The sequence below is a fragment of the Notolepis coatsorum genome (genome assembly GCF_963971535.1).
Source record: "Notolepis coatsorum genome assembly, chromosome: 20".
NCBI lineage: Eukaryota > Metazoa > Chordata > Actinopteri > Aulopiformes > Paralepididae > Notolepis > Notolepis coatsorum.
In genome coordinates, this window is record NC_140184.1 from 56,221,204 (window position 1) to 56,243,993 (window position 22,790).

Genomic DNA, 22,790 nt, shown 5'->3' on the forward strand with positions numbered 1-22,790 from the left:
TCCTGTACTGCGTCACATGACCTACTACATGGTGGGCTTACTGCCCAAGCTATATATATATATATATATATATATATACTGTACACACACACACACACACACAGTGCCACATTTTCACATGTTACAGGGACATTCCATTGACTAATTCCATAAACGTAACCATTACACATGTAACCCTTACCCTAGCCTCAACCCAACCCTGAAATGACCTCTTGACCAATGTCCCCACAAGGACAGAAGGAACTCTGGGTTTAACTCTTAACCAAATGTCCTCACAAGGAAAAGAAAACAAAGACCGTCCACTGGGAGACAGACACACACACAATAGCTGCCTGCCTCTCTCCCGCAAAGCCTATGTTATTATGCTTTGGTCTTAATAGCATTAATCAGCTGAGAGTAATTAATCTCACTGAGACAGTGGCATCTGGGGAGACAGAGGGGCTTAGCTGCCTCTCAAGATCAAAACGTGTTAGTCTCTCTTTCTGTGTCTCAGTTGTTCACTTTCTTTCCCATCTACCCTTTGTTTACAGGTGGCTGGGCCTTGAGCAGAAAAGAGCTCAAACTCCTCCAAACTATTGGCAAAGGAGAGTTCGGAGGTAAGGACTGGACTGCAGGTCTGTGTGTGTCTTGGTGTGTTCCGTTTTGATTTCTACAAGCTAGCAACCGTAGTGGTAAACACGGTGGTGGAACTTAACCCTTTCAACTACCACACTACAGAAGGTTAACCCTTTCACTACCACACTACAGAAGGTTATATAGCGTACTTGCATTGCGTCCCGCTCTTAAGCCATACCGAGATATACCTCATCTCATGTACCTATTGTACTCCATCAACGAAAAACCCAAAATACACCCCTCACCTGCCAGGCCCCGCCCCTTAGTGGCGTGGTACATAGGACTGGGCATGGCCACCACTCACTCTTCCTCTAATTTCGTTTCCATCATAGCGGATGCAAGTCGCCCTATGCAACTAGTTGATTTGAAAAAGTTTAGATAATATTGGGTACTTAAGGAGATTTGCTTACCCCTGGCATCTTCGGTGTATGTTCCAACGACACGTCGGGCCTATTCTGATGTTCCCTCGTCTTGTGGCAGCAGATTGAGGAAACGGCGTGCGAGGTTGGCTATCGAGCCGGCTCGCACACAGGTGAGCCCTGTGTCATCAGGCATTGATGCTAGTGTTAGTAATGCTGGGTTGTTTTGTTACACAACCATGTTGTGTGTCGGCGCCAGGGGCGGGATGGTTTGGTGAACGTTCCACTGAAGTGGACGGGTTCCAAGCGATCCTGGAGCGTGCTGCTAAAACACTAATGCTAACGCTAAATGCTAATGCTAAATGCTAACACTACTGCTGACATGCTGGGCACTGTTTAATGTTCCCCGCCGCGGGATGTTGCCGCTTTTCCCTCCTCTTAAACCGGTTCATTGATGAAGGTCAGTCGGTAGCTAATGTGTTTTTTTTTGCTGAGTCCTATATTTCCCTTTACGGGTAAATGGGTTGACAACAGGGTGCAGGGCGGGTGTGCCGTGGTTAGGTAGCCTAGCCAGGTAGCATCGATCCTGTGCCTCGGCGGGGCTGGACGGTGCCCCACCCGGGAGCCGATGCTTGAGAGCGAGTCGGCCCAGCGGGTGGCAGTAGTGCTAAACTGCTGCAGGATGGAATTTAGCGGCGGCCAGTGTTGTGGCTCAGCTGACTGTTTTCTGTCCACATTAGCGTCGAACGCTATGCTATAGTGGGGCTACTGTTTTTGTTCTGTCTCTCTGCTACGGGAATGTTTGTCTATGCTACAATCTTCCCTCCTCTCAACCATTCATGCTGACGGCAATCGGTGTCTACTGGGGGAGTAGTGCGGGGGGGGCTTTGTTTACCTTCATGGGTAAATGGGCTGAGGTCTAGGGCTGGTGTGCTGTTGTGAATATTATGAATGAATGCGGGACTTGTTCTCTCTGGTCCGCCTCCCCTTAACGTTGTGTACATGGGCTTGCCCATTCTACAGTATGTTCGTGGTGTTAGTTCAATTATTCATTAACCCCTTCATGGTGCACACCACAGTGGAGGTTGCTGTTTACACCCACCACTGGTGCTCCGTGTTAGCATCAGTCCTTTGCTTTTGACATGTTGAAACAGTGCCCCGCCCGGCCGACGCCATGAGGTGGGTCGGCCCGGCGAGTGGATGGTGGGCTGCTAAAGCCTGTACCGCCACGGTATGGAATTGGCAGCGATTAGAACTGTGTTCGAATTGCTGTTTTTTCTATCAACAAATGGTGTCTCGTGGCGGGGCCTTGAGGGCCAGCCGACGTCGACACATCGCGCGAGGTTGTTGACGTTATTAGCTTTGACCCAGCCGCAAGCTATAACCGCCCTCTCCGCAGAGGATTTTGGTCTTCCGCTGGAGCGCGGGCGGTATTTGTCCTAGGCCCCACACCGCCTCACACCACGCAGCCAGAAGAAGAGAGAGCACGGCCTCGTCAGCGGCGATGACGAGGCCCTCGACAGGCGGCCATGTTTTCCCCCGCCAGAGGTATCCTGGGCGTTGAATCGACAGGTGTCCACAAGGCCGACAGCCTTGGCGGCCGAGGGATCGGCCATGTTGGATGGGCTCGGCTTGGAATATACAAGCCGTCGCCGTCCTGCCGCAAGCAGCCCGCTCTCCGATCACTCCCTCCCCCAACACCAGCGGAAAAAGGGGGCTCTGATTGTTTCCTTTGGCTGCGGGCCGCGTGCCTTCATTGAAGCGCGGGCGGCCCCACTTTTCGCTTCTCATGGGGACAGGGGCTGACACCCAGTTGATGGCTGAGCCTGGGTCTGTCCGTGAGAATGTTGTGCTGTCAAGCGGCTCCCACGCCATAAGCTGTGTTGGTTGATCCTGGTGTTACGTCTGTCAACTATAGGTGTTGTCAGCAGGGGGGCTCGAAACCTTATGAGGCACACAGTGCAGGCTTCCCCGGCCTCGCCTTCGCCAGGCCAGGTATCATGTTGGTGCCTCCCACTCCCGTGAGATCGGCAGTGGTCTGAAAAGAGGTGCGCGTGATTTAGGTGGTAGTAATATCACTGCAGGGCTACGGTGTGTAGGAACCCATGGGGTCCTCACGCCTTGCATGTCCGGCTGCAGAACAACTCCTCAGCATGTTCTGGAGGGGTGTTCAGTGGGGGGGCTTTTGTCACCTAGATTGATGTCAGCTTCCCCCGTATCAAACCGGCCCTTTCTGTCGGGGTCCCCCCTTGGGTGCGATTGCCTCGTGGGTAGTGTCAGGTTCTGACCCGACTCTACGGAACGCTCTGCTCGCACGGGTCCAGGGTTGGCTACGCACAGCGGGTGGGACCGGGCCGCCTATCTACAGTTCCTTGCGGACCTGCGCCACATGGCGGCGGGTGCGTTGGAGTGTCATCACATATGGCTACGGCAGTACCATATGTCGAGGTGGATGGAGAGAACGCTGAGGCGGGGACTTGTATTTAAAACACAACCCCACCCGTTTTCGGGTTTGGTACAGACCCTATTGTCAGGGTCACCAGCAGTGACAGCTCTGGTCGACGAGATCTGATCTCTGTGGACGAAGCAAGCCATCGTCGTGGCGTTTTCTTCCCGGTGTTCTCTGGTGCCTGAGAAATCGGGAGGGGGGGGCGTGTCAGACCCATGTTGGACCATGGGAAGGTTCGGTATTTTTTGGATCGTCTCCTACCTGTTGAACAGGTAGGGGTGCACCGATATATCGGTCGGGTATCGGTATCGGCCGATAAGTGCCTTGTTGACTGCTATCGGCCTATCGGCCGATAAGCTCAAATGTGCCGATAGCAGTCGCCGATAAATAACCATCAATTTGTGTAGCGTCAAAAGGCAAAAAAAAAAAAAGTTCACTCGCGACCTACCTGCACAACGCCCGCCGTCCCCCACACACACACAAGCTACTGCATCAAAGTTACTACTTATGATTAACAAGCAGTGCATGTGAGCGGATCGGAGCGTGAGTGGCGCGGGGCGCGGAGCGGCCGGTTTTGACGTGAGCGAGGAGTGGGTTTTAAAATGAGTCGGCGCGACGTCCGGAGCGAGAGTTCTCCTCCGCTCCAATCCACTCCAGGCCGCTCACAGTGGTTTAACACTGATGTAATATATACATGCAGTACAATGCCAAAGCAACAGATGGCGATGTACAAACATGAAGGCCATTTTCAACCAATGAGAAGGGTGAACCTGTGATAGGCTGTTCGTTCAGGCTTTGTCACTGTAGAGACGCCCACACTCACTCCAGTTAGAAAAAGTATATCGACGCCATTGTTGTTGACGTTAGCTTACATGCTAACGTTAATGGCAGCGACCATAGCATTGTGGCTCGGCTAGCCTATCATCGCTTAATAGAGATAGTGAATGGATAAACAACGTTATTTAACATTGCAGAATGGCTACAATTACAATGCGGCTCAATACAAACAATTGTTAAGGGGCCCAGGGGGTGTAGACTGTTGTAGTTTGAGCTCATTTACACCATGCTCCAAAAAAAGAAGAAAAAAAACTGCCGAGCGATCTGGCGCGGGGAGCGGGGAGCGCTCGATTCAAGGTGAGCGGGGAGCGAGCGGAGAGCGACTTGGGGGCGGGGTCAACATGAGTGATTAGCGGAGCGGACCAAGCTTTAAAGAGCGAAGAGCGGATTTCTCGGCCGCGCCGATCCGCTCACATGGTCTGTTAACAAGGCATTCGTTTTGTGGCATTAACGTTATATAGTTAGTGTTACACGGACAATAACATCAGCATATTATTATTACCCATAGCAGCAAGGCATTACTCCGAGTCCGTTCATAGCTCAGTTCCATTCCGTTGCTCATTCCGTACCCAACTACCCACTACTAGTTAGTTAGCACCATCCAGGCATCAACGTGATCTCCCGGTACGGTAGCTAGTTAGTTAGCACCATCCAGGCATCAACGTGAGCTACCGGTACGGTAGCTAGTTAGTTAGCACCATCCAGGCATCAACGTGAGCTCCCGGTACGGTAGCTAGTTAGCTAGCACCATCCAGGCATCAACGTGAGCTCCCGGGACGGTAGCTAGTTAGTTAGCACCATCCAGGCATCAACGTGAGCTCCCGGTACGGTAGCTAGTTAGTTAGCACCATCCAGGCATCAACGTGAGCTCCCGGTACGGTAGCTAGTTAGTTAGCACCATCCAGGCATCAACGTGAGCTCCCGGTACGGTAGCTAGTTAGTTAATAACGTTATATAGTTAGTGTTACACGGTCAATATAACATCAGCATATTATTTACCCGAACACAGCAAGTAAGCAAGGCATTATTCCGTTCATAGCTCAGTTCCATTCCGTTGCTCATTCCGTACCAAACTACCCATTCTGCAATCTGTTAATAAAGTTTTCAACCAGACAAATGTATAGAAAGGCTTTGTTTTATTATAACATTTGTTGCAGTAAAATCATTATGTCTCATTTGGTCATGCTGTGGAGCGCTGGTCGGCGGGCCGGGCAGCTAAGGTATTAGCTACGTTAAGTTTGTTGTGCTCTCGAGTGAGTCGCAAGCAGATCAATGGCGGCTAGGGATGTCCCGATCACGTTTTTTTGCTCCCGATCCGATCCCGATCATGTGATTTTGAGTATCTACCGATACCGATATTTCCCGATCCGATCAAAATTTTTTTTTTAATTTTTTTTTATTCAGCAAACATGACCATGTTCACGTCTTAAACTCATACTGAGGCCTTAGTTTTGGTTTTAAATTGCATATCATCATTCATTTATTTATTGTCACACAGAGCAGAAGAATTTTGCCAAAACAAACCAATAGTATCCAGCTGCAGAACAGCAGACCAGCCACACTCTCAGACCCAAACGCATTTCCTTTGATTTAATTATACATCAAATGATTTATGAAGTTAACTTTTCACCTGGATAACGTCAACATTCAGGGTGAATGTAATGTGAGAAATTGGGATAAAAAAAATTTAAATAAAAATTATTTGGGTCTGAGATTGTGGCTGGTCTGCCGTTCTGCAGCTGGATACTATTGGTTTGTTTTGGCAAAATTCTTCTGCTCTGTGACAATAAATAAATGAATGATGATATGCAATTTAAAACCAAAACTAAGGCCTCAGTATGAGTTTAAGACGTGAACATGGTCATGTTTGTTGAATAAATAAAAAAAAGTAAAAAAAAAAAAAAAAAAAATCGTTTTTTTTTATTTTTTTTTGCCGATCCCGATCTTCGGAAAATCACGTGATCGGCCCCGATCCCGATCACGTGATCGGATCGGGACATCCCTAATGGCGGCATGCCCGAAAGTAGAAAATGAATAAACGCTTGCCGATTGGTGGTAAGAACAGCAGGAGGTGGGTGCTAGCGGTGTGGCGTAATTGGCCGAATCGACTGTCAATCAAAATGGTTCCATTGCATTGGTTGAAAGCTCTGGTTGAGAGAATAGTATCCCGCTGCAGGCCGCCAGAATGGTTCCATTGCATTGGTTGAAAGCTCTGGTTGAGAAAATAGTATCCCTCTGCAGGCCGCCAGACGATACTGGGAGAGAGATAGTGATACCATAATCATATTTCTTGATGTTTCCTTTTTTTAAGTAAGTAAAGAGGCCTACAAATACAAACATACACATACAAATATACAGTAGTTTCATAAAAAAAAATAAAAAAATAAAAAGAAAAAAGAAAAGAAAAGAAAATTACAAATACTTATATACAAATATACAAATATCGGTATCGGTATCGGCCGATAGTGTTAGTTGAACAATCGGTATCGGTATCGGTGGCCAATTTTCATATCGGTGCATCCCTACTGTCAGGTGGGGGTCTGGTTCTCCTCCATAGACCTGTAGGATGCGTGTTCGCATTCCCGATCTTCCGTCCTAGGGCTTACCTACGCTTCCTTACAGGGTTAGCGTATGGGTACCAGGGGCTGCCGTTCGGCTTTTCTCTGGCTCCCCGCATCTTCACCAAGTGCGTGGAGGCCGCACTGGGGCCTCTGCGTCATAGGGGTTACGAAGTATATTCTGCCCTGCCGACGTTCTGGTCCTTGGCGGTCAATGTGGATCGTCAGGTCTCATGCCAGGCAGGGTTCCTACCAGCCTGGGGTTGCTGTAGACTGGAAGTGGAGTACTCCTCTTCCCAGTCAACGGGTGGAGTGCTATGGGCATCCCTCTCAGAGCGTGTTGCGACACGCTCGATACAACGTCAGTGTCGTATATCGACAGACAGGGAGGAGTACGCTCCCCCCGTCTGCACCGGGCGGCTGGCTATGGGCGTCCTCCATCTGCGCGGCCTGCGGGCTCCCCACATCCCCGGCAGGGTGAATGTGGGTACAGGTGTAATGTCGCAGGGCGGTCCTCATCCTGCCGGGTGGGGATTACGTCCGGACATAGCCAGGCAGGTCTGGGACCGATGCCGTGCCGCCTGGGATTCTTTCCCCATACATCTGTTAGGTCAGTTGTTTACGCGGGCAGATGGCGTATGTTCCAAGAGTGGTGTAAGGCGCGGGGGTAGGGACCGATGTCCTGCCCCCTGGATATTGTCCTTGTTTACCTCCAGTCTCTCCTTGATAGACTGTTGGCTTCGATGGTGGGGGTATATGCAGCAGCTATATCCTCTTATCATGAGGGATTTGAGGGTGATGTTTTGTTCAGCCACCCTCTTGTGAGGCGTTTCCTGCTTGGCGCCCGACGCGTTAAGCCGGTAAAACGCTCTTTGGCTCCGAGTTGGGATCTTCAATTGGTCCTCGGTCGGTTGTCCTTGGCCCCGTTTGAGCCTCTTGAGCAAGCGCCGTTGGAACAGCTGTCGTTCAAAGACCGCGTTCTTGCTGGCCGCCACCTCCGCTAAACGCGTGGGTGAGCTTTGTGCTCTCTCGGTACGACCAGAGTGCCTGTCTTTCGTTCCGATTGCGGTGCCACTCTGCGGCCTAATCCTGCCTTCGTGCCTATAAATATCCGGAGTTCCTTCCGCTCCAGGGATATTGTGGTTCAGGCGTTTCATCCACCTCCTCACACTAGTGAGTTGGAGGCGGGCCTTCACCTGTCATGTCCGGTCCGGGCTTTGGGGATTTACCTCAGCCGTCCTCAGGGCCTCGGGGCTACCGTTCAGTTTGTCTGTTACGGTGGTTCTCGTGCTGGTAAGGCACTATCGAAACAACGCCTGTCCCGTTGGTTGTGCGAGGGCGTTGCCTTTTGCTACACGTTGGCCGGGCTGGCTCCCCCTGGGGGCGTCAGGGCTCACTCCACTCGTGGGGTGGCAGCCTCTGCCGCTCTGCTGGGTGGGGCCTCGGTGGAGGACATCTGTGCTGCAGCTTCATGGTCCTCCCCGGGTCCCTTTGTAAGGTTTTACCTCATGGACATGACCGGGGGTTCTGTCTCCCAGGCGGTTCTGACGTCTGTGGCCTCTCCTGCTTCCCGTCCTTTGGTGGGGTAGCAGGGGTGTGTGGGTATGGGCCACAGTGTGTTGTGTCACACGTGGTTCCGCCTGTGCTGTGTGTTCAAGGGGTTCTAGTTCCCTCTTGTTCGCACTCGGGTGGAGTTGACTGCGCCCCCTCTTCATTAGGAAGGATGGGGTGACGGGACTCCCCTTCCCCCTTGATGTGGGCTTACGGGTCCTCAGGGGGTGCATCTGTCGGGCCTTGCATCCGCTCTACCCCATATCTCGGTATGGCTTAAGAGCGGGACGCGATGCAAGTACGCTATTATATGAGTACTGGCTAAGCGTCCCGCTCTTAGCGTGCCCTGAGTTCCCTTGGGGAAACTTTTCTTTGGAAACGATTTTTTCCAAGGAAGAGTGAGTGGTGGCCATGCCCAGTCCTATGTAGCACGCCACTAAGGGGCGGGGCCTGGCAGGTGAGGGGTGTATTTTGGGTTTTTCGTTGATGGAGTACAATAGGTACATGAGATGAGGTATATCTCGGTATGGCTTAAGAGCGGGACGCTTAGCCAGTACTCATATAACTAGGTTATATACATAACCTGTCGTTAACCATTTCACTACCACACTACAGACGGTTAACAGACGGTTAAGCTCATATCAGCTCGCCTTACTAAATGCCATTCAAACTACCATTGATGTTGAAAAGGGGTGGAAAATACTCCATGATACTGTGTGTGTGTGTGTGTGTGTGTGTGTGTGTGTGTGTGTGTGTGTGTGTGTGTGTCAGATGTGATGGTTGGAGACTACAGAGGGACCAAGGTGGCGGTGAAGTGCATAAAAAATGACGCCACTGCCCAGGCTTTCATCGCAGAGGCCTCCGTCATGACGTAAGCTTCTAAAACCCTTGACGCAGTAGAGCCTGAAGTTTACAGCCTATAGTTTTCTTCTGCGTTATTTATATATTTTGTACCTCCTTGTACCTTTTTGTACATTCTCCTCTATCTCCCCACCCTCCCTGGGGATAATAAAGATCCTGTCTCATCTCTTTATCTCATCTCATCTCTTGCTTTTAAAACACGAGGACATTCTCCTCCTCAGGGGACGAATGTCCCAATGTGACAAATTTGTCATAGACGCTAACAACTGTGTGTGTGTGTGTGTGTGTGTGTGTGTGTGTGTGTGTGTGTGTGTGTGTGTGTGTGTGTGTGTGTGTGTGTGTGTGTGTGTGTGTGTGTGTGTGTGTGTGTGTGTGTGTGTGTGTGTGTGTGTGTGTGTGTGTGTGTGTGTGTGTCTTCCTGTCCCTACAGGCAACTGAGGCACAACAACCTGGTTCAGTTGCTAGGGGTGATCGTGGAGGAGAGGGGCTCTCTCTACATCGTCACAGAGTACATGGCCAAGGTCAGTAGTAGTCACGACAGGCCTGTCTCCAAGTGTGGTACTGTCTCTACCCACTATACCACCAACTGAGATTCAACAGGCTCTTTGCATTGTTTGCTTTGATTTTCTGACATGTTACGCAAGGCTCTTTTGTATTAGGTCTTTTTGCTGTTTGTGTGTGTGTGTGTGTGTGTGTGTGTGTGTGCGTGCGTGCGTGTGTTTCTTTTTTCTCTTTCTCTCTCTTCTCTGTCTCTTTCTCTCTCTGCTCTCCTCTCTCTCTTCTATCTGTCTCTTCTCTTTCTCTCTCTTCTCTTTCACTCTTCTCTCTCTGTCTATCTCTCTCTCTCTCTCTCTCTCTCTCTCTCTCTCTCTCTCTCTCTCTCTCTCTCTGTGTCTCTCTCCAGTTCAAGCTTATTTCCCATACTCAATGAAAAGTGGGCACTCTGTTAAAGGACAACTTTGGTATTTTTAAACCTGGACCCTATTTTTCCGTGGGGTATAAATGAATAATAGGGACAGACATGTTTGTAATTGGTCCAGTATTGAGGGAGATCGCTTCAGCCAGCAGGGCTAACATGAACATCAAAGTATGTCCACTAAAAGAGCTTATTTTGGCCACTGACTGACTCAGACTGTTATAATAAGTGTCTGACAACAGTATGTAAAGGATACAGAGATAGACCTTTGTTCTGTATTTACACTTCTTCCGGTCTCTGTTTATCCATTCCACTATCTGTGGCCAGGGGCGTGTTTTCTGATGTTTACTAAATAAGTTGCGGAGAGGAAATAAATCTATAGATATTTTATAAACACTGAGTCATGACTCAGTTGATATTTTGTACATACTACATGAACTGTATTTCAGAGCGAGACTTCTGTTTGAGCCAGACTGTAGTGAAAGAAGAGTCTTCAGACATTTATTATAACAGTCTAGGTCTGTCAGTGGTAATGGGCCCATTGTGATACTGATTACATTTTAGCCTGTTTTGCGGCTGCTGGCTGAAGCGATCTCCCTCAATACTGGACCAATTAAAAAAAGAATTGTCTCCATTATTCCACACAATGGAAAAATTGTGTCCAGGTTTAAGAAAATACCGAATTTATACTTTAAATGTCCTTTGTTCTCTTGGCTATTAACACATTGGATGCCAGACCCGAGATAAGTCGGGTTAACAGCATGGTGACACAGCTCTTAACTCTCTCTCCAGGGCAGTCTAGTGGACTACCTCCGCTCACGAGGACGGACTGTGCTGGGCGGAGACTGTTTACTGAAATTCTCTCTGTGAGTCTCCATTAATGCCTAACTTAGAGCTGGGCAACGTATCGATATTCATTGTTTATCATCTGTCTGTGTTGTCCTATTATTGTATTTGTTGATGTTGTGAATTGTGGTACACAAGTGTGTCACCTAAATTATATAAAAATCGCCATTACGTCAGATTTCTCACACAATTATTTCTGAAATATTTGAGAATGTTAAATGAGAATCACAATTTCAGTTTGACCCCAGATAACACACTTCTTATTAAAGTAAATATCATCCCTCTGAATTTAGTTTTATTTGCTGGACCCAGAGGGCCTGTCTACAATAGTCCCTTAAGCCCCCTACTGTACTCCTGCTCTTAACCGCACATTCATCTGTATGTCCGAACACAATTACAACCCATGTCCAAACACAACCAGATCATTGTCCACAGTATTCACACAGCGAGCGAGTGGGCGTATTAATATACATATATTTATTAATATAGATTAACCATGTTCCATACACAACTATGTTGATTAATATAGACTAACCATGTTCCATACACAACGAAGTGACCATGGGCAGCTGTGCAGTTCTTCGAGGTGACTGTTGTTGAAACACGCAGGCGTGAACCCCGACTCCCCAGTGTTGAAACAGGCGTGAGTTTCTCTGCCTCTATAGCTAACGTCATGGTGCCCAAGAGCGTCCACCTTTTTATAGGATTCTATCACATTTGCATAACAATCGCGAATATTACGTACCTTGCGCCGTTTTCATTGGAGTTTTTTTACAAAACAACGCTGTTTTATTTGTCCTATATATGCGGATATCATTTAAAAACTTAAATTTTACCATTTTAGTTCCCTTTAGACAACAAACATAATGCTAATGATGCACTTTAATTATGATAATTAGGTGGCCATTCACGGTCACTGTACTGAGGTGACGTGAGGGCGCATTCATAGTTTAACGCTCCTGTGTTCAGATCGCATTTTCATCACCTTTTACTGACCTGCTGACCTGTGAACTGTGAAAAAAGATCTTGGAAAATGGAGTTCTTTTGTTTGAACCTGTTTTCATCCTTTAAAATCGATGCTGCCATCTACTGTTAACTGGAAGGTAGTGTATAAAGCGTTTGTCTACCATCTCATCTCAGGAGCAAACAACATCCCCATTTTATTTGTCTAACAAACAAAATATTAATCACAATCACTTGTCACATTAACATTTGAGAGTACATGTGTTTTCAACAAAAATATGACAAATTTAACACAACAGCCAGCACTTTTTAACATTTTATAAACAATATATAAAAAATATAATAAACATAACTTAGAACAATATCAACTATTTACAGCACACCATACATATTTATACATTTTTTCATTCATACACTCCTCTTCTGCGGCTGTGGAGAGAGCCGCCACGCGGGGTACGGGAGGAGGTTGTGGGAGTCCTTGATGTTTCAGCCCGCTGCCGCTGTCGGTCTGCCCTGGCCAGAGCTCCTGCCTCGGCGCGGTCCTCTGTCTCGTCGATGGCATCCGTCATCTCCTGGGCGGTGAGCAGGCGGGCCTTGGTGGTGTTCCTCCTGACCTTTTCAGATCTTCGGGTGAACTCTTGAGGCAGGCCAGGACCGTGATGTGTTCCCTGGTTCCCTGGGCCTGCCTGTAGGCGTGCTTCGTCCCACGGGGCACAACGACCTTCCTCCGGTTGGAGTCCATCTGAAACCCTGTCTCGTCACAGTTGTAAATATGACGGGGTTTCTCCCTCAGCCCATGTTCCTCCAAGGTGGTGGTGAGGAGCTTGAAGTAGTCTTCTATGGCCCCCCTCTTGGCGCAGGCTGCCCTACCACGGTCAATGGTGTCCGGGATCAGGCTGGACTTAGGGACCTCGAACGTGGCTGCCCGCCTCGCACTCCACCTGCCTGCTCTGACCTCTGCAATGGCCTGGTCCATGGCCTCCGGGGCCCACAGACGCACCTTCCTCTCCCTCTTCCGCATTTGCCGGATATTAGGCATGCTCTGCAAACACACACAAATATTTTAAACAAGAAAGTAAAATAATATGAACTTTATTATTATTGTACGACTGACGAGTTTATTTTATTTGATTTATTTAGCACATTATTTAAAAAAAACAGTGCTAGGAGGGAACTTACTGTATGTGAGTGATTTATGATGAAAGTAAATTAGATTTGAATTGTTTTTTGAATATGGATAAGGAGGTTGTTGACCTCAATGATGAATTTAGTTTATTGCTATGGTTTGTTGGATATGAGTGAATGATCTGATGAAAAGATGAAGAACAATGGAAGGTATCAAGAAGATCTTGCCTATTGTTAATGAACTTGAATATGAATGAGCATGAAACCAAAATGATTATGCCGAAATATTACCAGACATGCAAACACACACACAACCTTACCTTCACCCAGTTCAGCATGGCAGCCTCACACACACACACCTCCATTCACCTGTAGAGAAACAAACAAGCACACACACAAACCTACCGTGTCTGCTGTGCTATCTCTGGACTTTGTCACTCTGTCTGTCTATGCTTCAGATGTTTTTTTATACAGAGATTGAGAGAGAGAGAGAGAAAACCAGTTCATTATTTTCCCCGCAACAATTATTGTTCTCCCTTCGATTATTTTCGCGCGACCTCAGTTCATCACTACCTGGTCACCCTACTTCAGACAAACTTACCGGTAGATCTCTTATTAAGAAGATTACAAATGTACAACACATTTCGTCGGACAAAACACTGGCTATATATGCTAGCAACATAACCAAACAATCTGACTTCATCTTGGGGCGAGTGGGAGTTCATGTTTAAGGAACAGGATGCTACTTTTACTTGGGAAACAGCGTCGCCCCGAACACATTCGAACAATTATAACGTTGCAGTGGTACAAACGTTCACATCTAGTAGTCTTTAGATGACTAAATATAGATGAATACTCATGAAATTTGATATATATACTCTAAAATAAGTATGATTTCATATCACCTACCTTTCGACGTCAAAATCTGGTGGGGCTGTGAGGAAAGATCCAGAATGCCGCGCAAGATGGGGCGTGACCGAAGTTGGGTTTGGGCGTTCCCAGATAAAGAGGGTGACCGGGATTGGTTTACGTTCCGTTACACTAGGCATCAGGCCAACAGACTGTATATTCTGTATAATAGTGGACCAACATGAACACAATACCAACTTTGGTTGAGGCAAAATAAAGTGAGATGCATGTCACGTTCACTTACCACATGGGTATAGCGCATTTCTGACATTGACTACAACTACACTGAATTGATTGAATTTATTGAAAAGTTTATTAACAGATTGCAGAATGGGTACAGTACAGTACAACACTAACTCGGCATCGCCTGGAGATTTTGAAGTGACTTACTATCAGTTGCTTGCATTGGATATCAATTCCTGGTCGATCTCATTGAGACTGTACAATCTGTTACAGTCTCCGGATGTGTGAGGTTATGAATAGCCGGGCGAAAACAAGTATGGATCATCCACACTACACAGAGCACTGCGATGGAAATCGCCCATCTTTTGGTTAATTTGTCTGAAATTGTCCACAAATAGTCCATGTAGTCGTCTGCCTCCTCCTCCCTGCTTCATAACAACAAACACACACCAAGGGTCTTCACTGATTTATATTCAGCAGTCCTGCTGTATGTCCTTTGATAATCCATGACCTACGTATCTTGATTCTTCGAGGTGACTTTGGCCTGCTACAGTTTTGAAAAAACTCAACAGATTAAATTGTCTTCTTGTCATGCTGTCTGTGTTTCCACCGTGTGGCTGACAGTTGCCTGTACTTCAGTCTGCAGTAGTTCAAGCTGAACATCTCTCACTGTGTTCAGGCATCACCACCTGCCTGATAGGGGTGGGGGGGGAAATCGATACGTAGTAGTATCGCGATACTTTGCGTGGCGATACTGTATCGATACAGGGACGCCAAGTATCGATATTTAATTGTTCATAAAAAAAAAATTTGTATAAGGAAGTTGCATTGTTTATTTCAATACCTGTAATAGTACAATAGTCCACACACACATGTGCATTCAGTTAAGTTCGAATATGACTGTAATACAAACAGTTCAGTTTGTCAGGTACATGCAACACAGATTACAGTGTTTACATCTGTCTGCTTGAGAAAATACCATGTTCTGCAATAAAAATTATTGAAGTGAGATGAATAGACTGAACTTTATTTTATTAGATAAAACATGTTGACAGTTTTACTTAGCAGTAAAAAAATGCAATAAAAATTTGATAAAAAAAATATATATATATCGGAATATTCGCGATATATCGAGTATCGCGGCTCAAGTATCGCGATAGTATCGTATCGCGAGGTCTCTGGCGATTCCCACCCCTACTGCCTGACCTCATTGAAGTTTCCCAGGAACATTTTTCATCTGATTTACAGTATATGTCACATTTACCCAAAATTGTCTTCCAGACCTACTTAAACAAGCCTTTATGGGAATATATAGGCATACAATAAAATAATGGCATTACATGTATCATCGTTAACAAACGTATATCTCCGCTGGCATGTACCCGGTTCCAGTTTGACTAGGCTTGCCTAGTCTTGTCCTATATCACCAAGCCCCAACTCTGGATATTTCTTCTGGAGCTATAATGTGCTGTGCACTTGAATGAGGCCATCTCAAGGGCGTAGGCATTGCCTCCGTTGCTGCACACTGTAGCTAATGCGATATTCAGTCCACTGATAATCTGTGTGTCCTGACTCCTGCTGTCCCTGGGCGCCCAAAGCTATGTAAGCTCCTCTTGTCATTGTACCATGTGTGTCTGTCATACTGTAGCAATGATCAAAAAAAATAAAAACGGCAACACAAGGAGAACAATGGAAAAATACTTAAAAAACGTAGGAACTAATCATGGTTTTAACTATTATTGTTATTTCATTATAGCTGCAACATTGTCCTTTATTATCTCTGAAGTTCTTTATAGTTCAAGTTATATTATATTATTCAAGAGCTGCTACATTGCAACAGACCCTGACACTATCTGTTTTCATTTTGTGACTAAAACGTTCTTCATCTTTGTCTTGTGATTTGTAATGTGATCCCAATAATCCTCTGTGTCCCTGTTCAGCGACGTGTGTGAAGCCATGGAGTACCTGGAGGCCAATAACTTTGTCCACCGAGATCTGGCAGCGCGCAACGTGCTGGTGTCCGACGACAACATTGCCAAGGTGAGCGACTTTGGACTGACCAAGGAGGCGTCCTCCACGCAGGACACGGCCAAGCTGCCCGTCAAATGGACCTCCCCCGAAGCACTAAGAGAGAAGGTGAGAGAGGAACACAGACACTCCCTGTTAAACACAAGTTATTGACCCAGGACTGTCCTGTGTTGGGGCGGGGGGTAGGTCCCAGGTTGTCTCTCTTCCCTGACTCTGAGCCATGGGGTCCTCTCTCTCTCTCTCTCTCTCTTTGATCCAACAGAGGTTCTCCACCAAGTCAGATGTGTGGAGTTATGGTATCCTGCTGTGGGAGATCTACTCCTTTGGCCGTGTGCCTTACCCCAGAATTGTAAGTATTTCGCTTTGCTTACTTATCTGTCCCATCATTGAAGTTTGTGGAGCTCCTAACACCAGTAGATGGCAGGCTTCACTGGTTATTACATGTTAAATATTTCTCCCCAAGATCAGGAGGTTGTCTTGTACTGCATATGTTCTATGGTTCTATATCGTTTTATGTTGTCTGTAGCTTTTATGTATGTTTTTAATGCCGTCTCGACCTAAATAGATTGTATCTCAATGAGACTTACCTGCTTAAATAAAACAAGAAAATAAATACATTTAAAAACACTATACGTTGATCTCACAGCAAACATAATTGTAAGAGGTTGAACATTTACTGCACATTTTCAATGTGACCTCATATTGAGGGCAACAAATTTAAAAAGCATGAAAATTGTTCACATGGCAGTGATTATACATGGTGCCTCAGGGTGTGGGTAGGTCTGCATGGCTGTTAGAGTGGCCTCTTTTGTCTCAAAGCTGAAAACGATAAACAGATGTTATGGGGCACTTCACCCATGTTGATTTAAAAAAACAATGTTGATTTATTTTGCACACATTCATTAACTCTTTCTGCGCCATACCCGAGTATAGTTGTCTTTCACCGCCGGTGAAAGCGCCAAAACCTGAGTATACTCGGGTTTTGATCCTTTGGTATTTTTCCTTTGATCCCCATTCTATACACTCGGCCGGAGCTCCCTGGGCCTCCCTGGCTCATCTGCCTACGTTACAATTGCAATGACGATCGAATCCTGCCAGGTGGATTCTATTCTAACTATTCTTTTGAACTGGATTCGTTTTGTGTGGAGACAATTTTTTTTCTGCAAGGACTCCTCCCCTCAGAGGACAGAGCGGTCGCTCTGAGATTTTATCGCTTTAAACCTATTTCCAGTATATAGGGATATAGTTTTCAGTCTATGTATTATGAATCATGCTGATATCACAGTCCTGTTTCCTTAGAAAACACCCATTATCTGAATCAAAGTGATTAACTGCCACACTCGTGGAGAACTCTTTCACCCGGAATTCATTCTAATCCATGGCCCCCCCCCTCTCTAGGGCAGACCTGGGCATTGTATGATTCTGACCGGCCCGCGAAAGATTACATGATAATTAGAAAATAAAACATTTTATTTATTTATTATATGCTTTTATTTTGAAGCCCATTTATTCTCACAGTGCACGCAATCGTGCACGTCAACTGTGCACGTGAAATGCGTGTGATTGACAACCTGTCTTCCTTCCGCGAACATGTCAGCTCAATGTCTGGTCAAAAAGAGGAAAGTGGATGTCGAAAGCAGAATTTTCAAACAAATATGGACTACAAATTTTTTCTTTACTGAAGTCAAGGGTAAACCTGTGTGTTTGGTTTGTGGGGAGCATGTCGCCGTGTTTAAAGAGTACAATTTGAAACGGCATTACGAGACGAAACATGCCGAGAAGTACGAAAACTTGACTGATGCCGAACGAGCGCGGACATCAACAGATTTACTAGCAAAGCTAGAAAAACAACAAGGCTGTTTTACAAAGCTGCATGCAGCCAGAGATGCAGCGACCAAAACCAGCTTTGTGATAGCCCACAAAATCGGCCAGAACAGTAAGCCATTCTCGGAGGGGGAGTTTGTGAAAGAGTGCATGGTCGAGTCTGCAGCACTGCTATGCCCAGAAAAAAAAGAAGCGTTTGAAAGCATCCCGCTGTCCCGCCGCACCGTGATGAGAAGGGTGGAGGATGTCGCAGAGAATCTGGAGTGTCAGCTGCAAAGTGAAGTGGGAAGCTTCGACTTCTTTTCTTTGGCGTTGGATGAGAGCTGTGACGTCCGTGACACAGCCCAGCTGCTCATATTTATCCGGGGGATAACGCGCGACTTCAAGCTTACGGAGGAGCTGGCAGCGATGCGGCCAATGAAAGGAACCACAACGGGGAGTGATCTGTTCACCGAGGTAAAGTCATTCATGCACAAACTGGGACTCGAATGGGACAGACTGGCAGGTGTCACTACGGATGGATGTCCGAATTTGACAGGGAAAAATGTTGGGCTCTTGAAAAGAATGCAAGATAAAGTGAGTGAACTCAACGCAGAGCAGAAATTAGTATTTATACATTGTATTATTCATCAGCAAGCTATGTGCAAGTCAGTGCTAAAACTTAGCCATGTGGTTGATGTTGTTACTACAACAGTTAATTTCATCAGAGCGCGAGCATTAAATCACAGGCAGTTTGTTTCACTATTGGAGGAGCAAGAGAGCGAGCATGGTGATGTCAGGTACCACACAGCTGTCAGATGGCTCAGCCTGGGCAAAGTGCTAAAAAGGTTTTGGGTTCTGAAATCAGAGATAAAAGAGTTTTGTGAGATGAAAGGCAAAACCATCCCAGAGCTGTCTGATAAGGACTGGATGGCAGATTTAACATTTGCTGTTGATGTGACTGCAATGATGAATGAACTGAACACACAACTGCAGGGCAAGGGCCTTTTTGCTCATCAAATGCATAGCCATGTGAAAGCCTTCATGACAAAGTTGCAATTCATTTCAAGGCAACTAGGCAGCAACAATCTCAAACACATAAAAACCCTGAAAAAAGTTAAACCATCAGCTGATCACCGGCACATGTTAGGAGCACTGCATGATGAATTTTCAAGGCGTTTTCAAGATTTCAAAAAGGTTGAGGATGAAATGTAGCTGGTTTCCTCTCCCTTTACCTGCAGTGTTGATAGTGCACCCACTGATGTTCAGCTTGAACTCATTGACCTGCAGTCTGATTCACTACTGAAAGAGCACTTTAAGTCAGCATCACTGCTAGAGTTCTACTCTGCTCTCAAGGAGGAGAACTTTCCAAACATGAGGAGACATGCTCAGAAGATGTTGGTTCTCTTTGGATCCACATACATATGTGAACAGACATTCTCAGTGATGACGTTTACCAAATCCAGGTACAGATCCTCTCTCACTGATGAACATCTGGCAGCTGTGCTTCGCATCTCCACCTCAGACATGCAACCTGACTTTGATGGACTTGTTAAAGCTCAACAGAGACTGGATTTCTCACACTGAATGAAAAAAAAAAAAGAACTGAAGAACACTAAAATGTGGAAATATAACAAGTGAAATGGGACACTTGATCTTTTTTTTTTGCACAGTTCTGAAAACATTAAATGTTTAACACATTCCCTGCCATGCACTTTCAGCATCTTATACCATTCTCTGCCAGTACTGTAAGTCTATGGAGATGTTCACCTTCTTTGCAGGGCTATAACTTTTTAAATTGTATTGCTAAATTGACATTACTATGGCCCATTCAACATCGATTATCTATCGTTCAGGATGTAGGAACGTTTAACTTTTTCATGCACACATTCATACGAAAATACCGTCTAGAATATAAATATGTCTATAGTTTTCTGCAGTAATTCCTAGAATGTGAGATATTTGGCATAAACTCATATATAGATTATCAAATGCCGTTTGTTGCAGATCCACGCTATATTAAAAATTTCAACTGTACATGATCCTAAACGTTATGACTGATCATGCGCGGATGAACGGAGGGGGGGGGGGGTCGTTTATGATTCCGTGATCGTCGTTAAATGCTTTATGTAGTATGGGTGATATATAGATCAGAGCAGTTTGCATTGATAATAATAAACAAACAGGCTGAAAGTAACGTCAACGTCCTCTTACCGTTGGGCGATGAGACTGGAGCAAAAAGATCCCAGTTATTTTATTTTTATTTTTTTTAAACACACATAAACAAACATGACAACACACGATAAGATACACAAGCATTAATACACAGTGTATATCCAACGAAATTACCATTTATACCAATGTCTTATACAGGATATACCCCTAATACCTGTTATCTAAAAACCTACACACATATGCTCCAGCTCGAACCCCCCCCTCCCGGACCCCTCTTTGGATAGTACCTCCATTATCCCTCGCTCCTAACCAGACACTACCATTATAAGCTAGCTTTTATTCTCTCCACCACTTCTAACCACATTGTCATTTTGGATTCATTGAGACCCAGAATTCTTGCTGTAGATATTTCTTGATAAATCACATCGAGATATGTAAGAAACCAAACTTTCCGGCACATTTTTTCCGGTTGAAACCAGCGTGATGCGATCAGCTTTTTAGCTACTGTGATACCCGATAAAACCAATCTCTTTAGCTGTGGATGTACTGCAAACTCAAAAACATCATTCAATAGTAATACAGAGGGGTGTACAGGTATATTCCAAGATACGAGTTTTGATAATTGTTGGGTCACATCTTTCCAGAATATCTTAACTGGTGGGCAGTCCCAATACATGTGCATAAATGTCCCTTCGTCCCCATTTGTACATTGGGAGCATTTGGAGTCTTGTTTAAGACCCATTCTGTTCAGTCTTATAGGAGTCAAGTATGTCCTGTGAATATAGTTAAGATTGATTTGTTGATGGTCCGGGTTCCTTGATGTAAGTCGGACATTTGCCCAGGCTCCTTGCCAATCAAAGTCACTTTCCAGGTCTGGTATATCCCTCCTCCAGACAGAGTCTAGTTGGAGGGTTTCATACGAGGACGTTAGTAATTGATGATAAAAATCTGAAACAAAACCTCTCGATGTCTCTCTTTCATAGAACAATTTGTGGTATCTGTGGTGTTCAATTGGTATGTCTAATGGAACACCGTGAGACTTCAAACATAGCCGTAACTGTATGTAAAAAAGCCATGTGGACTTGGTGAGATTACATTTTTTGCATATTTCTCCATAACTACAAAAACCCTGTTTGTTAAAAACATCCCCTAATGAGTGTATGCCTTGCTCTTCCCATATAGGGAATCTTATAGGTCGTTTTTCAATTAAGAGTGCATTGTTATTGAATAAGGGAGTATGATTGTGCCATTTATGTGGGTTAGGATATTTTTTTTGTGTTTCACGCCATATCCGGATCGCATGAGTAATTATGGGGACACATTTCCGTTCACAATGCTTGATTGGTAGTTTAGTGTATGCTATGTCCTCCAGTCTATGTGGGGCTACTATGTTTTCTTCTAATTTTCTCCAGGATACTAATGCTTGGGGATCATACCATGTTGTCAATGGTCTTAATGTGTACGCCTTAAAATAGTGGAAAAAATCTGGAAATGCCATGCCACCGTCTGCTTTATTTCTCTGTGCGGTGGATCTTTTTATATGTGGTGGTTTGTTATTCCAAATAAATTTGTATGTGGAGGAGTGTAATCTTTTCCAGTAACCCTCTGGAGGGGGTAACGGTAGCATTGAACTGAAGAAGTTGATTCTAGGTAGTACGTCCATCTTAACTATTGATATCCGTGCCTGTACTGAGTTTTTAAGTTTTGCCCACCTATCAATGTCGTCTTTGATTTTGTTTTGGATTTTTGTGTAATTGTGCTTCACCGTTTGTCTTATGGTGGGGAATATTTCCACTCCCAAGCATCTAAAATGTTTTACCATAGGTATCTCTCCTGGGAGGGTTATATCTTTTTTTGCAGGGGTGTTAAGTGGAAGGAAAGCCGACTTCGGCCAATTTATCTTAAATCCCGATAAATCACCAAAGTTCTCAATCAACTTGAGCAGATGAGGCAATGTGGTGTTGGGGTTCTGCATGAACAGTATTACGTTGTCCGCATATAAACAAATTTTATGTTGTGTGCCCTTGATTACGATTGGTTCTATGGATTGGGATTGTCTTATATATTGTGCTAAAGGCTCTAATGATAGATCGAATAGTCCGGGACTAAGAGGGCAACCCTGTCTGGCTGAGCGTGATACCGGAAAGATTTTGGAGATGATTGTACCTGTTGTAATCATGGCCGATGGGTCTTTGTATAATACTTTAATCATATCAATGAATCCTTTTCCTAACCCCATCCTTTCCAATACTGCCCATAGATACGACCATTCCAGCCTGTCAAAAGCTTTCATTGCATCCAGGGACAGCATCGCCTTAGGTATGGTGTCGTCCTTGTCGGCATCTAGTACGTGTAGTATTCGTCTTATGTTATCAGTGATCAGGCGGCCTCTTATGAAGCCGGTTTGGTCCGGATGAACTAAAGACGTCCTATGCTTTTGTAATCTGATGGCTAATACCTTAGAGTACAGTTTGATATCGGTTCCGAGGAGGCTTAAGGGTCTGTAACTACCGCACTCGGTGGGGTCTTTGTCTTTTTTGAGAAGGACTGTTATGAGTGCAATATTGTCGTTTTTATGGAAGTTCCCCTCCTTGACTGAGTATAAGATCATA

At 45.5% G+C, this 22,790-nt stretch overlaps 1 protein-coding gene across 2 annotated transcripts in view; it reads left to right on the top strand.

Moving 5' to 3' along the window:
- The window catches only part of cskl (c-src tyrosine kinase-like), a 162,172-nt gene that overhangs the window by 131,473 nt on the left and 7,909 nt on the right, over positions 1 to 22,790 (top strand). For both annotated transcript variants that reach the window (XM_084337229.1, XM_084337230.1), the window contains exons 7-12: positions 531 to 596; positions 9,141 to 9,240; positions 9,661 to 9,751; positions 10,939 to 11,012; positions 16,113 to 16,308; positions 16,463 to 16,549. In XM_084337229.1, coding sequence (XP_084193355.1) covers positions 531 to 596; positions 9,141 to 9,240; positions 9,661 to 9,751; positions 10,939 to 11,012; positions 16,113 to 16,308; positions 16,463 to 16,549 — 614 coding nt within the window. The remainder of the gene's footprint in view (positions 1 to 530; positions 597 to 9,140; positions 9,241 to 9,660; positions 9,752 to 10,938; positions 11,013 to 16,112; positions 16,309 to 16,462; positions 16,550 to 22,790) is intronic.